The sequence below is a fragment of the Melopsittacus undulatus genome, chromosome 10 (genome assembly GCF_012275295.1).
Source record: "Melopsittacus undulatus isolate bMelUnd1 chromosome 10, bMelUnd1.mat.Z, whole genome shotgun sequence".
In the NCBI taxonomy this organism is placed as follows: Eukaryota; Metazoa; Chordata; class Aves; order Psittaciformes; family Psittaculidae; genus Melopsittacus; species Melopsittacus undulatus.
The window spans coordinates 17,294,325-17,307,101 of record NC_047536.1 but is presented as its reverse complement, the minus strand read 5'-3'; the positions used below and the strand labels follow the sequence as shown (position 1 = coordinate 17,307,101).

The 12,777-nt window shown below is 49.5% G+C and overlaps 1 protein-coding gene across 1 annotated transcript in view; it reads left to right on the top strand.

Annotated features, from left to right (window-relative positions):
• FLT4 (fms related receptor tyrosine kinase 4) overlaps positions 1 to 12,480 on the top strand; it is a 54,418-nt gene extending 41,938 nt beyond the window's left edge. The window contains exons 15-30 of the mRNA XM_034066974.1: positions 107 to 238; positions 510 to 616; positions 905 to 1,040; positions 1,419 to 1,523; positions 3,029 to 3,142; positions 3,380 to 3,468; positions 3,727 to 3,874; positions 4,432 to 4,526; positions 4,880 to 5,002; positions 5,421 to 5,532; positions 5,907 to 6,006; positions 6,219 to 6,324; positions 7,270 to 7,409; positions 8,060 to 8,180; positions 8,910 to 8,995; positions 10,322 to 12,480. Coding sequence (XP_033922865.1) covers positions 107 to 238; positions 510 to 616; positions 905 to 1,040; positions 1,419 to 1,523; positions 3,029 to 3,142; positions 3,380 to 3,468; positions 3,727 to 3,874; positions 4,432 to 4,526; positions 4,880 to 5,002; positions 5,421 to 5,532; positions 5,907 to 6,006; positions 6,219 to 6,324; positions 7,270 to 7,409; positions 8,060 to 8,180; positions 8,910 to 8,995; positions 10,322 to 10,541 — 1,934 coding nt within the window. The 3' untranslated portion in view covers positions 10,542 to 12,480. The remainder of the gene's footprint in view (positions 1 to 106; positions 239 to 509; positions 617 to 904; positions 1,041 to 1,418; positions 1,524 to 3,028; positions 3,143 to 3,379; positions 3,469 to 3,726; positions 3,875 to 4,431; positions 4,527 to 4,879; positions 5,003 to 5,420; positions 5,533 to 5,906; positions 6,007 to 6,218; positions 6,325 to 7,269; positions 7,410 to 8,059; positions 8,181 to 8,909; positions 8,996 to 10,321) is intronic.
• Positions 12,481 to 12,777: the final 297 nt, after the last annotated feature.

Below are 12,777 nucleotides of genomic sequence, written 5' to 3'. Positions count from 1 at the left end.
AATGAACCAGCCAAAAAGCTAGAAGCCATATTCTGAGCCTAAATGAGTCCAGTATGCTAATCCCCCCTCCCTGTGAGTGACCACCACAACCCTCTTTACCTTACAGGGATTGATCTGGCAGACTTCAACCAGAGGCTGAGCATTCAGAGAGTGAGGGAGGAGGATGCTGGGCTCTACCTGTGCAGCGTCTGCAACGCTAAGGGCTGTGTGAACTCCTCGGCCAGCGTCTCTGTGGAAGGTACCAGCAGCCACGACACCCCTGGGGATGAAGGGGTAGGAGTAGAAGCGTGGCCAAGATCCCACACCTCTTTCCTGTGACACCAGGGAGGCAGCAAAAGCCCCTAGGCCTTGCTAGTGGCATGGTGCTGTAACAGGAGGATCTGTAGTCTGGAGCATGTTTAGCTCAGGCAAACACACCTCCCCACATCCTGAAGCAGGCCACTAGGGATAACTGAGCTGGGACACAGAATGGGAATCTCTGAAGCTACAATTTCCCTCCCATCCCACAGGTTCTGATGACAGGACCAATGTGGAGATTGTCATCCTGATCGGGACTGGTGTAATCGCTGTTTTCTTCTGGATCCTCCTTATCCTCATCTTCTGTAACATCAAAAGGGTATGTAACTGTCCCAGCAGAGGGGAGGTGGCATAGTGGGGTTTGGGGAAACACCGTTGCTGTGATGTGGGGCTGTATGACAGCATCCACTAAAAGGAGGTAATTGAGTGATGCTTCAAGCGCTCTCACTGCCAAGAACAAGGGTTGTGGTAATGGAGGTGACAGGGAATGGCCTTCGCCACGGGGAAGCAGGTCAAGTCAAGCAAACAAACCAAATTCCCTCTGGGAGTCAGCACCCAGTGCCAGGGGAGCATCTTCCTCACCCTTTGTGTTGGCTGATTCCTGCAGCCAGCCCATGCAGACATCAAGACGGGCTACCTTTCCATCATCATGGACCCCGGTGAGGTGCCCTTGGAGGAGCAGTGCGAGTACCTGCCCTATGATTCCAGCAAGTGGGAGTTCCCGCGGGACCGCCTGCGCCTGGGTGAGCCAGACCCCTCCTTGCCACTGCGTGCTGCAGCCAGGGCTTCCCGGGCTGCTCTGCTGCAAGGTGTCACATTTACCTTTCCCACACGCTCTGCTCGAGGGCAACAAACAGCCCTTCACTTCTGCAGGGCTGTTTCCTTCCTCTGCTTTGTCCATGCCAGCTCTGTCTCAGTTCCTCCCATCACCCCTTCTCTTATTCTCACCGACAGAGCAAGCAGCCACCTGGGAAGGGCACATGTTTCACTCCTTCCTTTTCCTTTATGAGGATATTCTTCTTCCCGTGGTTTCCTGTTAGGATTTGGGGTTTTTTTTCATTCCATTCTGCCTGCAGTGCTGCACCTGCCTTCCTTCACACTGCCTCTCTCCTTACCTATAGGTAAAGTCCTGGGTCATGGTGCCTTTGGGAAGGTGGTGGAAGCATCAGCATTTGGGATCAACAAAAGTAACAGCTGTGAGACCGTAGCAGTCAAAATGCTGAAAGGTATGTGGACAGTGAAGCAGGATGTACAGTCAGTGTAGACAGCAAAGAATGAGACATCTCCACCCTGTGAATGCCTGTCTTCTGCATAAGGCATTTGTTAAGGCCCTGGAAAATGTTTTATCTCCTACAAACACTCCTGGGTGCTTCTGCTTGAGCCAGCCCTGACCTCAGGGAGAGGAGTTGGAGCCAGCCTCTTAGTTTATGGCTTCTTGGCCTCAACACACTTGATCCTTTTGGCCTCCCCTCATGGATGTTTTAGCCTCATTCAGCTGCACTCAGAGGCAAGTGGCAGAAAGACAGCGGGGACTTGGGGAACTCAGATGTCAAGGAAATTTAGCTGTTTATAAAGGCGAAGAATTAAATGTGTCTCAAAGGACAAACAAGAATCCAGAGCCCCTCTTCAGCAGGTCACTAAAGAAAGTATTGCTCCCAGTTGCCTTCTTCCAAATGTGCCTGTATGTTATGTTTATGGATCAGGTTCAGAGCTGGGTAAGGAAGGAGGCTGCAGCTCTGAGGGCTGAGCTGGCTTTGAACCCAAAGCCTGGTCAATCCAAGGTGGGATTTCAAGCTTTCATAGCCACACTCTCAAACAGGCATCTGAAACATTTTCATTTGGCACCCAATGAAATACCTAGGCAGTCTCTGGCCAGCAGAGGCCTGTATGTGGAAACCAAATCCTGGCCCATCTCAGCAGTACTTACCACTGCAAGTGTACAGATGACCTGCACAGCAATTGCAGAGGGAAGCCTGGCTTTAGTCTTTTGAGGCATGGCTCTCACCTGACCCCTTAGCTGCAGCTCAAGAGCATGCTTCTGTCTCTCAGACTAAATGTACAAACTCTCAAGTAAGGCAAAATGCCTTATTCCCTACATAGGGAAGCTGAGAAGCATGAAAAGGCACAGAAAATCAGAGAACACACCCTAAGGGTAAAATAGAGGATCAAGATTTGATGTGAATTGGGCACTCAGAGAGAAGATGAAGTACAGAGGGCTGGCAAGGTCACAGCACTGTGTTTGCTGCTGGACAGGAATCATAAAAAGATATTCTAGGTTTGAGCTGAGAGAGCTCCTATCTCCAGTCATGATCAAGAGACTCAGATGCCTTTTGTTTCTAATTTTCCTTCAAATTGTTTTATGGCTCATTATCTCTGTGTGGAGGCCAAAAGGGCAGAGATTCAAACGTGTGCATCTGTATGTAAGCCTCAAATGATTTTTTCCCCTGCACAACTATTACAAAGAAAAATGTATTGGGAACAAGTTGTGTTGTCTCTTGCTCTGGGTCCCTGCCCCGGCTGGCAGCACTCTACATGGTATAGCAGGGATCCTGGAATCTCCAGACAAGGCTCTGACATTTCATATGGATAACACACAATAACAAAATGTACCAAGGCTTCAGGGTCACAGCCTTCTCAACAAGACTCCCATTAACACTGTGCTAAGAGAAGGGTGGTGAGGGGGAGTGAAAAGCTGTAAGGAGGCATCATGACAAGGTCTGTGTGTTTCCAGAGGGAGCTACTGCCAGCGAGCACAAAGCACTGATGTCGGAGCTAAAGATCCTCATTCACATTGGGAATCACCTCAACGTCGTGAATTTGCTGGGTGCCTGTACCAAACCCAACGGTAAATATCCCAGGGCAACAGGCTGTGCCTGCTCCCAGAGATCAGTGTTTGTCCCCTGTGTCCTTCCTTCTGACTGCATGTGTGACCACAGGGACACATGGTGATGCTACTGGTGTGCCTGTGTGCACTTAGAGCAGGTGCCACAGCTCATCAGGGCTGCACATAACATGATCTGGGGCAAACTCCGACCAACCTAAGCCCTTATCTCCTCTCCTGTCTTGGGTGCTCTCTTGCCAGGTCCACTCATGGTTATTGTTGAGTTCTGCAAGTACGGAAACCTCTCCAACTACCTGCGGACCAAGCGAGAAGGATTCAGTCCTTACAGGGTAAGTAGCTTCTTTTTTGCCCCTAAGGACCTGTCCCATGGCTGTGGAAGGAAGACGTATAGCCTGAAACGTGATCAGGTTTACACAGTGATCTTGGTTCATGTGCACATCAGGGAAGCAATTTTCTTCTGCAATGGAAGATAAGTGCTTCCAAGATGGAATTACAGCCTAAGAACAGGAACAGACTGTGCAGCTCATGGGCACAGGGGTTACAGTGTGTGTTTCCTGATGAGGTTTCTGGGTTTGTCTCCTTGCCAGGAGAAGTCTCCCAGGCTGCGTATTCAGGTCCAGTCCATTGTGGAGGCAGTGAGAGCAGACAGGAGGAGTCGGTCTGGGACTAGCGACAGCACTATCTTCAACCGCTTTCTGCTGCACAAGAGCCCGACAGCACAGCCGATCCAGGAAGGTAACACTCCAGCCCTGGCAGCAGCTCCCCACTGGGCCCACCAAAACAATGCCAGACTTGGACAGCTTGGGGAATGTGTAGGGCATGATGGCAGAGAGCTGGGATCAGGCCTTGGAGTTGATCACTGTTGCACGGAAAATCCCTGAACAGGGATAATGCATGTTATGTCTCTTGTAATAAACTCAAAGCCCAGAAAGCAGGATTAAATTCCTTTGGATTTTTTTAGCCTAAAGAAAGGAGAATTGAGGAGGATCTCACTGGGTCTTCCCTAGGACAGGAATGACGAGCTGACCCTCAAAGTCCTGTCCAGCCCTGTTTCCCACAGCTCTGTCCGACTGACATGTGCTTGAGGCTGGACTCACTCTCTTCACACTTAAGCAAGTTCTTGCCATGTGCCACCTAAGCAGAAAATCCCAGAGGGAAACTGGTTCCTCCAGTTAGCACTAAGGACTAGTTGTGTCTCACCAAGAGGCTGGTTGCATCCCACAGTCCTGGAGAGAGGCAAGGAGAACAAGAGACCACTCACTGTCTAATTATTTTCTTGTACTCCTGGACAGTGGATGACTTGTGGCAAAGTCCTTTGACAATGGAAGACCTGATCTGCTACAGCTTCCAGGTGGCACGTGGCATGGAGTTCCTGGCATCCCGAAAGGTGAGTTTACCTTTGCTCCCTTGCTCACCTTCCCTCCCCTCTTCTTTTGTGTGTGCCTAACCAGACAAGACCTGCCTACAGCCACTTTACAGGGGATGCACAGAGAGATTCAGTGATCTGCCTCACACTTCTCAGGAGGTCTGAGGTAGCCCTGTGTACACAAACCTAGGAAATAAGTCCTCTGGCACCTCATCCTCAACCATCTCCTTCTGAAACTTTTGTCTTTAACTCCTTCCCATTTCCACTATTCTCCCATTACAGCTCAGGTCCAGGAGGGGAGGGGGATGCTCTGTACTTTCTGATGGTGATTCTTGTTCGTCTGATTTTCCCCTTTCCTCTTTGTGTGTCCTCAGTGCATTCACAGAGACCTGGCTGCTCGCAATATCCTGCTGTCAGAGAACAATGTGGTGAAGATCTGTGACTTTGGCCTGGCCCGGGACATCTACAAGGACCCAGACTATGTCAGGAAAGGAAGCGTGAGTGCCATCTTCTCAAACCCTATACAGATTAGGTCCCCTTTAGCTATTCATAAACTCTTCTGGGGATGGAATAAACTGAGGAAAAGGGAAGAGTGGAACCACTTGTGTGGCTGGGACCAGGGACCATTGGCCCAGTGATGTGTGTGCTCTTCTCCTCCTCTACCAGCAGACTTCTGTCGCCTTCCTTCTACCCCTCACTTTGTTGTTAACTTACTCTTCTTTCTTTATACCCTTTCCTCCCCCTTTCAGTGTCTTCATCCCTCCCTCTGGCCTAACCAAACCTCCATTCCTCCATGGAGAGAGGAGCAGAGCTATCTGGTTTCCTTTCATCCCTTTCATCCCATTCCTACAAGAAGGGCTGTCCTGGGACATGTCCCTGAGTGAACACTTGTGCCTTTGCCTCTCTCTTATGTAGGCCCGTCTCCCGCTGAAGTGGATGGCTCCAGAGAGCATCTTTGACAAGGTCTACACTACCCAGAGTGATGTCTGGTCCTTTGGGGTCCTCCTCTGGGAAATCTTCTCTCTAGGTGAGTGCTAATGAGGGTTACATTATAGTGAGGGAGATGTCCCTTCCCACATAGCAGTTTGGTGCGTGAGTCTGTGCAGGAGACCCTGACACTCTGAAGAATGTCTAAGGGATGTGAAGGGAAGAGACATCCATGTAGGCAAAAAAAATGTGGAGGCCATATCCCACCATGAACATAGTGAAGGGGAGAGAGGCTTGCAGAGGTGGCCTCTAGCTCACTGAGGCAGAGGAGCCTGTCTCAGGCAGCACTAAGGACTTGGGCTGTGTATGAAAAGTGACCACATCTCCCAGTGTTTTGGAAGGAAGGGCAGTCTCAGAAGGACTGGTTTCTGATGGCACATTTCACGTTCCCACCCCTCTTCAAACCTCCTTTAGGGGCATCTCCATACCCTGGAGTCCAGATCAATGAGGAGTTCTGCCAGAGACTCAAAGACGGTACCAGGATGAGAGCTCCAGAGTACGCCACAGCAGAAATGTGAGTCAGAAACCTCCCAGATCCCAACACAGGGCAGGACAGGCTCCTCTGTGGGATTCAAAGACCTTTCAGCCAGAGTGGGGGATAAGCCAACACATCCTTCACGCCAAGCAGCTGCCTGGAGGACAGGCCAGATGGGTTTGAATCAGAGCTATCTAGAGTGTCCAGAGTGGGGTAGGAAGTGGCATAAACTGAGCATCTCTTCTTGGCAGATACCGTATAATGCTGAGCTGCTGGCATGGTGATCCCAAGGAGAGACCAACGTTCTCCGACCTGGTGGAGACACTGGGGAACCTTCTTCAGGAAAATGTCCAGCAGGTGAAAACCTCTCAGTGTCCCTGCTCAGCTCCAGACAGCTCTTTCTTCTCCCACCACTCTCTTGCTGTGCCCTCCTCTGACTCCCTTGCCAATGCAGTACTTCTGCATAGGCCAAATGATAACACAGGGTTTTCTGGATCAGAGAAATCTGTTTCCCAGAGCTGCTGGATAGCTCATTTCTCTTGTAGCCTTCTAGCTGCATCCTAATATAGCTCCACTCTGTTCAGGGCGGGTGCCCTCTCAGTCATCATTCCAGCATTTCCATCTCAATCCCCAGATGATTATCTGAAATTTTTCAGCTGACTCAAGGCCCTGGCACTCCTGCCTCCCACACGCCTGCATAATGAAAACCAGGACTTCACCAGGAGTTCTGAAACTCCATCCTTGGATCTAAATGTCAGGGCCCTGTGACCCAAACAACTGTTCCATTACAGCAGTCAGATACACAGATTTCTTTGAAACTATTACTAATCACTGCTATGCAGTAACTCACCAGGACTTTTAGCTGCGATGAGCGTGCAGCTCTGGTTTTAACTTCTTCTTGATGTTCCATTTCAGATGATAGCTAAATGCTTAAATATGAGTACTGGCTCATCCTTACCCCCCTGATTTTAACCTTTCAGCACTGGATCCCAGAACAGGCATGACTAAGCCACAATGATGTGCCCATGGGAGCACAGTGCTCTGACTGTGTAGGTTGGAGAACTATAAGTGCCGCAGGACTGGGTTGTTTTCCAGCTCACACACAGCTCCCCACACCTGCAACATTTGCAGCTACTTAGTGAAGAGGGCATAGAAATCCCCAGCCAGGTAGTTTGTTCCAGAGAAAAAAAGATGACATAAACCACAATCTTTCTCCCAGCTCTGACAGCTTCTTCTTGTAGAGCCCTTTCCTGTGGGAGAGCCTTACCCTCCTTTAAGCCCACTCACTGTTCTTCCTACCAGGAAGGAAAGGATTACATCCCGCTGAATGACTCTCACAGCTCAGAAGATGATGGTTTCTCCCAGGTGCCTTCCTCTGCCCAGCAAAACTCAGATGAAGAGGACTTTGACATGAGGATACGCTGTCACAGCCTAGCAGCAAGGTGAATCCCCTCTGGAAAGGGCAGAGAGAGCTGAGCAGGCAGGCAACAGCCTGAGCATGAGGAGGGATATGGGGAGAACCCAGGAGCAAAATGTTGGGAAACCTCCAGGGGATCAGGTGCTATCCATAGCATTTTGTTTATAAAAGCAAAATCGCTTTCCTTTCCTGATGAGAAAGAGCCCTTGATGTGGAAGCCTATGACATTCCTTCTCCTGCCTCCAGCTACACTGCCAGAGCACCAAGTCCAGCTAAAGGTATCATGGCTCATCAGGTAGCTGAGGAAAGAAGGTGTCAGCTGGGATTCTGCCCTTCTGCTAATGCAAGAACTTCATCCTATCTATTTCTAACTAACCCAGACAATTAGACCTAGGCTTCTCATCCCTGGAAAGCTGTGATAGTGAGATGCCTGGGATCTATTTGACATTATTCTGCTTATACAAAGTGGAGAGATAATCTGGGTGTTCCCTTCTGAAGAAGTAGTATGGGCTTGAGAGGCTTAAGGTGACCCTATTCCTCTCCCAAAATCCACCATTTGGGTCACCCACCCCCCTGCATACCTTGGTTGCACCAAGAGGATGTTGTTTTGGGTCTTGTTTATTCAGGACATGGACTCTGTTAGTTTTACTGAGTACAGTCTGCTTCTCTCAGCAGATACTACAACTGTGTCTCGTTCCCTGGTTGTTTGACGGGAGGAAATCAGATCAGGTGTCCATCCAGGATAAAGACATTTGAAGAGTTTCCCATGACACATACAATGTACAAGGCACACCCGGTGAGTAGCATCTGAGTGGAGTGGAGCAGGGGGCAAAGAAATGTTCATCTGTTTCCTGACACCTTTGTTGTTAGGATCATGGAAGGAAGATCACTCCTATCTAATGTCAGTCTGTCTGTGTCATTCCTGTTCAGTCCATCCAGTCCTATGCCCATTCATTTCTCCACCTGGCACATAGGGGCTTCTCTGCAGCACAGCTCATACTGCCTGAATGTGAAATAGGGAGGTTAGGTCTGCAAGCAAGGGGACTGTAAAGGACCTCAGAGAAGAGCCTGCTCTTCCCCCTTCTCAAATCTGTGAACACAGCCTGGATAAGCATACTGAAATCCAGCCAGGACTAGGTAAATCCAAAATCCTCGTATCTCCTGGCCTCTCTGAACTAGACTGGTACTTAGGATCTCCTCTAGTGAACTTAAGTCATCCCTTAAGTCTCTGAGAGAAATCTCACCTCTCACAGATTTGATGGTAATACATCTTTCAGACAGAGAACCCTCTATTTTTTCCTCCCCCCAAAAGTGGCATTGAACTGCACACAGTATGTGCTGCTTTTAAGAAGGCACCTAACAAAATCACTTTCAACAAGACCATGGAACATGCTGGTGAAGTGCCCCTACTCTTTTTTCACTGTCATAGACACACATGGTCTCATCTCCTGAATGATTCCTCCTCCCTTCCCACTCTGATCAGTCGACAGGGATGTTACTGATAACTCCTGTTGCTTCCTTCCAGGACAATCAGACAGACAGTGGGATGGTTCTGGCATCTGAGGAATTTGAGAGGATAGAAAACCGACACAGAAAAGAAGGTGGATTCAGGTACTCAAGTCTAGCCACTCAGCCCTCCCTGCTGCCAAATGCAGTGAGACCAGGAGGCAGCTCCTGGTGTCTCCCCATAGGATATATACCTCTTGGAGCTTGCAGGAGCCAGATAAGTCCACGCACATTAACAAGAGGCAAAATGCATAAAGAACAGACTTGCCTGCTGCTTCCTAGGGTTTAAAAATATAAACTGTGCCCATTCAGTGAGAATGTGTTCGTTAGGATAATGAAGCACAGCGGAGTGACAGGGTTGATCAGACTCTTAATGCTTATTGACATTTTCTGGTGAAATGTGTCAGGTGGGATGGAAGGAAACTATGTGGCTGTCACCTCCTCCTCCCTCCCACAGCCCTGACCCATGTCAGCCCCAATGTGGCATTGCAGGGATGGTGCAGGCCTTAGGAATTCCCACATGTCAGTACTGAGCCTGGCAGGCTGAGCTGACACACTAAGGATGCTATGGGTGGTTATGTCCTGCCCCAGACTTGAATGGAAACTGGGCAAGAACCTGACTAGCTCATCTCTGCCTGGTGCCAATGCAGGCTGGGACCTTGTCTCCATGACAGTGTGCTGAGTGAGCCATGTCAGCTCATGTGTAGACAAGACTAGTCCCAGGCCTCTTCCTCACCTCCTCTGCTCCTAACATCAAATCAGACTGGTCGTTGTCTTTTCCCTTAGCCATGGCCCTGTGGCTTCTCTGCTGTTTTATTGCACTGTCTTCTGCTTCTTGTCCTTGTCCTCCTTTCCCTAAGGCACGTTCCTTTGTATCCTACACAATGGGCTACCTGGCATCCCATCTTCTTGAAAACACTGCCCTTAAAACTGTCCTTGAGTGTGTGTTTGCCCTCGCTCTTGTGACTTCTTGCCAGTCACCTGGTATTGGCAGGTGCTGAGATGGGGTTGCTGAGTGCCTCCCACAGTTTCTTCATCATCTTCCTTCATTTCCTTTCCCCCACCCTGGCTGTTGGTCTGTATTAGTCTCTGTTAACTCCTACCAGGTCTGGGAGCAATTGTGGCTATGTCTCCTGTCTCTCCCTGCTCATTCGCATCCCAACCTTTCCCTGGGCTTCTGAAAGGTATCTAGAACAGCTGAAATAACTCTGTCACTGGGTTATGTGCAGATGTTCCACAAACGATATGGGCTGTGCCTAGGTTTAGAGCAAGACCTGGTGGTGTGCTTTGAAACAGAGGTGTAGGTCCATTCCTGACTCTGCCTCTGACCCTTGCATTAGCATATGATTCCTGAAGCTGGGATCTCTCTAGGCAGGATAGAGGGTTTCCAAGAGTGCTCAGATTGATCTTCTGTGTGTCTCTCCCTCCCAGCAGTAAAGGGCCCAGCAGAACTGCAGAGCTGCCAGGGGAACAGTCCGACCTGCGGGGCAGATGTCGTCCATTGTATGGGTCCCAAGTTGGAGGCCAGACTTTTTACAACAGTGAATATGGGGAGCTGTCAGAACACTCTGAGGATGGCAGCTGCACCCCGCCTGGAGAGGGGGCCAGTCCCCCCACTCTCCATGCTTCTTTCTTCTCCGAGCAGTACTAACGGCATCAGGCCCTGGAGGCACTTGCCGAGGCATCCCCTCTCACCCTCCAGGCACGTCACCAGAGTCACTCAGAGCTTCTCCTTCAACCTATGCTCAACCCCAGCAGGAAACCTACCCCAAACGGATGGAGAACTGCAGTGCAATGGCCCACACAGCACCACCAGCTGCAGCTTCCCCATGCCGGGACTGAAGAGAGCACCTCACTGATTCCTCATGTTTCTATTTTTCCTGTGGCTCAGACAGATGCATTCTGCCAGTGAGTGGGTGCCTGCGTTCAGCACTACAGCACCTTCTGCCTAGCATCCTGCCTTCACTCAGATCAGCTTCCCATTCAGAAAGCCCATTTCAGGTCAGATATAAATAGATCTGTCTTAGTCTCGAGTTTCTTCCTGGTGTGCAGCCTGAATGTTTTTCCTTGGATTGCTTCCTCCTCCTCTCCTCATGATGTCAGCTGCTGAGCGGTGGAGCAGAATCAAAGGGAAGAAATCCCTAGTGGTATTTGCAGCAAGAGCAGGACATTTTAAAGAGGTGTATGGAGAGATCCCGAGGAATCTTTGTAAATGTTCATGCACACTGTTCATTCTGAGCAGATGCCAGCCTCTTCATCTCCTCTGTAAGCAACACGCACACACCTCTCATCTCTGCTGGGAGGAAACTTGTCAATCTGCCTTATCACCAGGATTATTTTAGCCATCTTAACACAGCTAGTGCTGAGTAGTCATCAGATGATGGCTAGAGTCCTCCCTGTGAGATAAATAGCAAATCTTTTTGCAGGCCCTATGCAAAACAGGGTTTTATGTGATCTGTGCTGGGAGCAGGTTACTCACAGGTCTGCTGTCTCACCTTCCCCTTCTCCTAGAGCAGTGCTGAGATCATTTGTTGCTCCAGTAAGAAATTAAAGCAAAGCTGTGTTAATTTCAGCTGGTTTCTAAACATACCATGAAAATGGGTTGCTTGCTGGGAGGAAAAGGATCAAAGTGGTAGGGAGTGAAATGTTTATTTCCCAGTTGTTGAGAGGGTTTTGGAAACAATGGAAGGAACAGAGCTCCAGCAATGAGGTGCTCTGAGTTTCATCCTCTGGTGTGCTGGCATCACTGAGCACATGGAGGGCAGCACCTGGGCAGGTTCTCCTGGATGGACAGTTCTGAACCATGGCCTCTTCTGTCACCATGATTTGCTGGCTCTAAGAAGGCATACTGCTCAACAGGCTCCTCTGCAGTTTCTGTTGCCAGCACAGTGTACCTGTCTCTGGAGAATCAAGGAACATTTATGTGCTGAGGAAACATCTCATGACTTGGGCCTTTTGTTTGTAAAAGATACCACGTGAATTCAGAGCCCTGAGGAACCTCTGCAGCCCCTCTCTACAGATTTCTGTGCTGCTGCCTCACCACTTCCCACCTACTTCTTTCCATCCTGCTCACAATCAGAGAGCTCAGCCACAGAGCACGGTTACATCAATGCCAGAGGAGTCAGGGTGAACAAGATCATTAGAACAGCTTGTCATCATCTCTTCTCCCACATGCCCATGGCTGGCACAGGTCTTTGCTCCAGGGCATCTCAGCACTGGGGTGTTTCTGCTTGCAGGCCACACCTCTGCACAGGGAGCCAAGGGTTTGGTCTGGACTTTGAAAACCGTGTTTCCTGTCAGATGTATTGCTTTCCCAAACTGTTATTTCTTTTCCAGCAGAGGGTTTTATGCGTTTCCTGACATGAGCCTGTGAGACCTTACGGATGATGTTCCCAAGTCTTAATTATAGTTCTCCACACAAGTGTGATGGGGAGATTTATTTAGCACATGGGAAAAGCATGTCTGTCATTCAAATTCTCTAAGCCTGTGCTTAGCGTGCTCGATGTTCTCCTCCCTTTTTGTGTCAGCAGAATGACATGGCTGTGATTTCCATGGCAAAAAAAAAAAAGAGGCACAAAACCAACCAAAACTTGAGCCAAACTGGCTCAGGATGTGGAATTGGAAACTGCATGTGACAAAGAATTCCCTGAGTTCTACTGATGTTCCCTGAAGTTGCCAGGAATTTAAGCATCTTTAAGTAATTGTTATGACTCAGTAAGAATCCTCTGGCAGGAGATGCTGGAGAGCCAGGCCAAGGAAGTAGGACAGCCCACAGGGTATAGGCCAGAACAAATTCTCCTGCCCTCACCTTGCCCTGGTTTTTGAACTGGTGGTTCCCTTGACAGGAGGAAGGCTGCAAGTGCCCTGTGCTGCTGGGGGTCTCAATG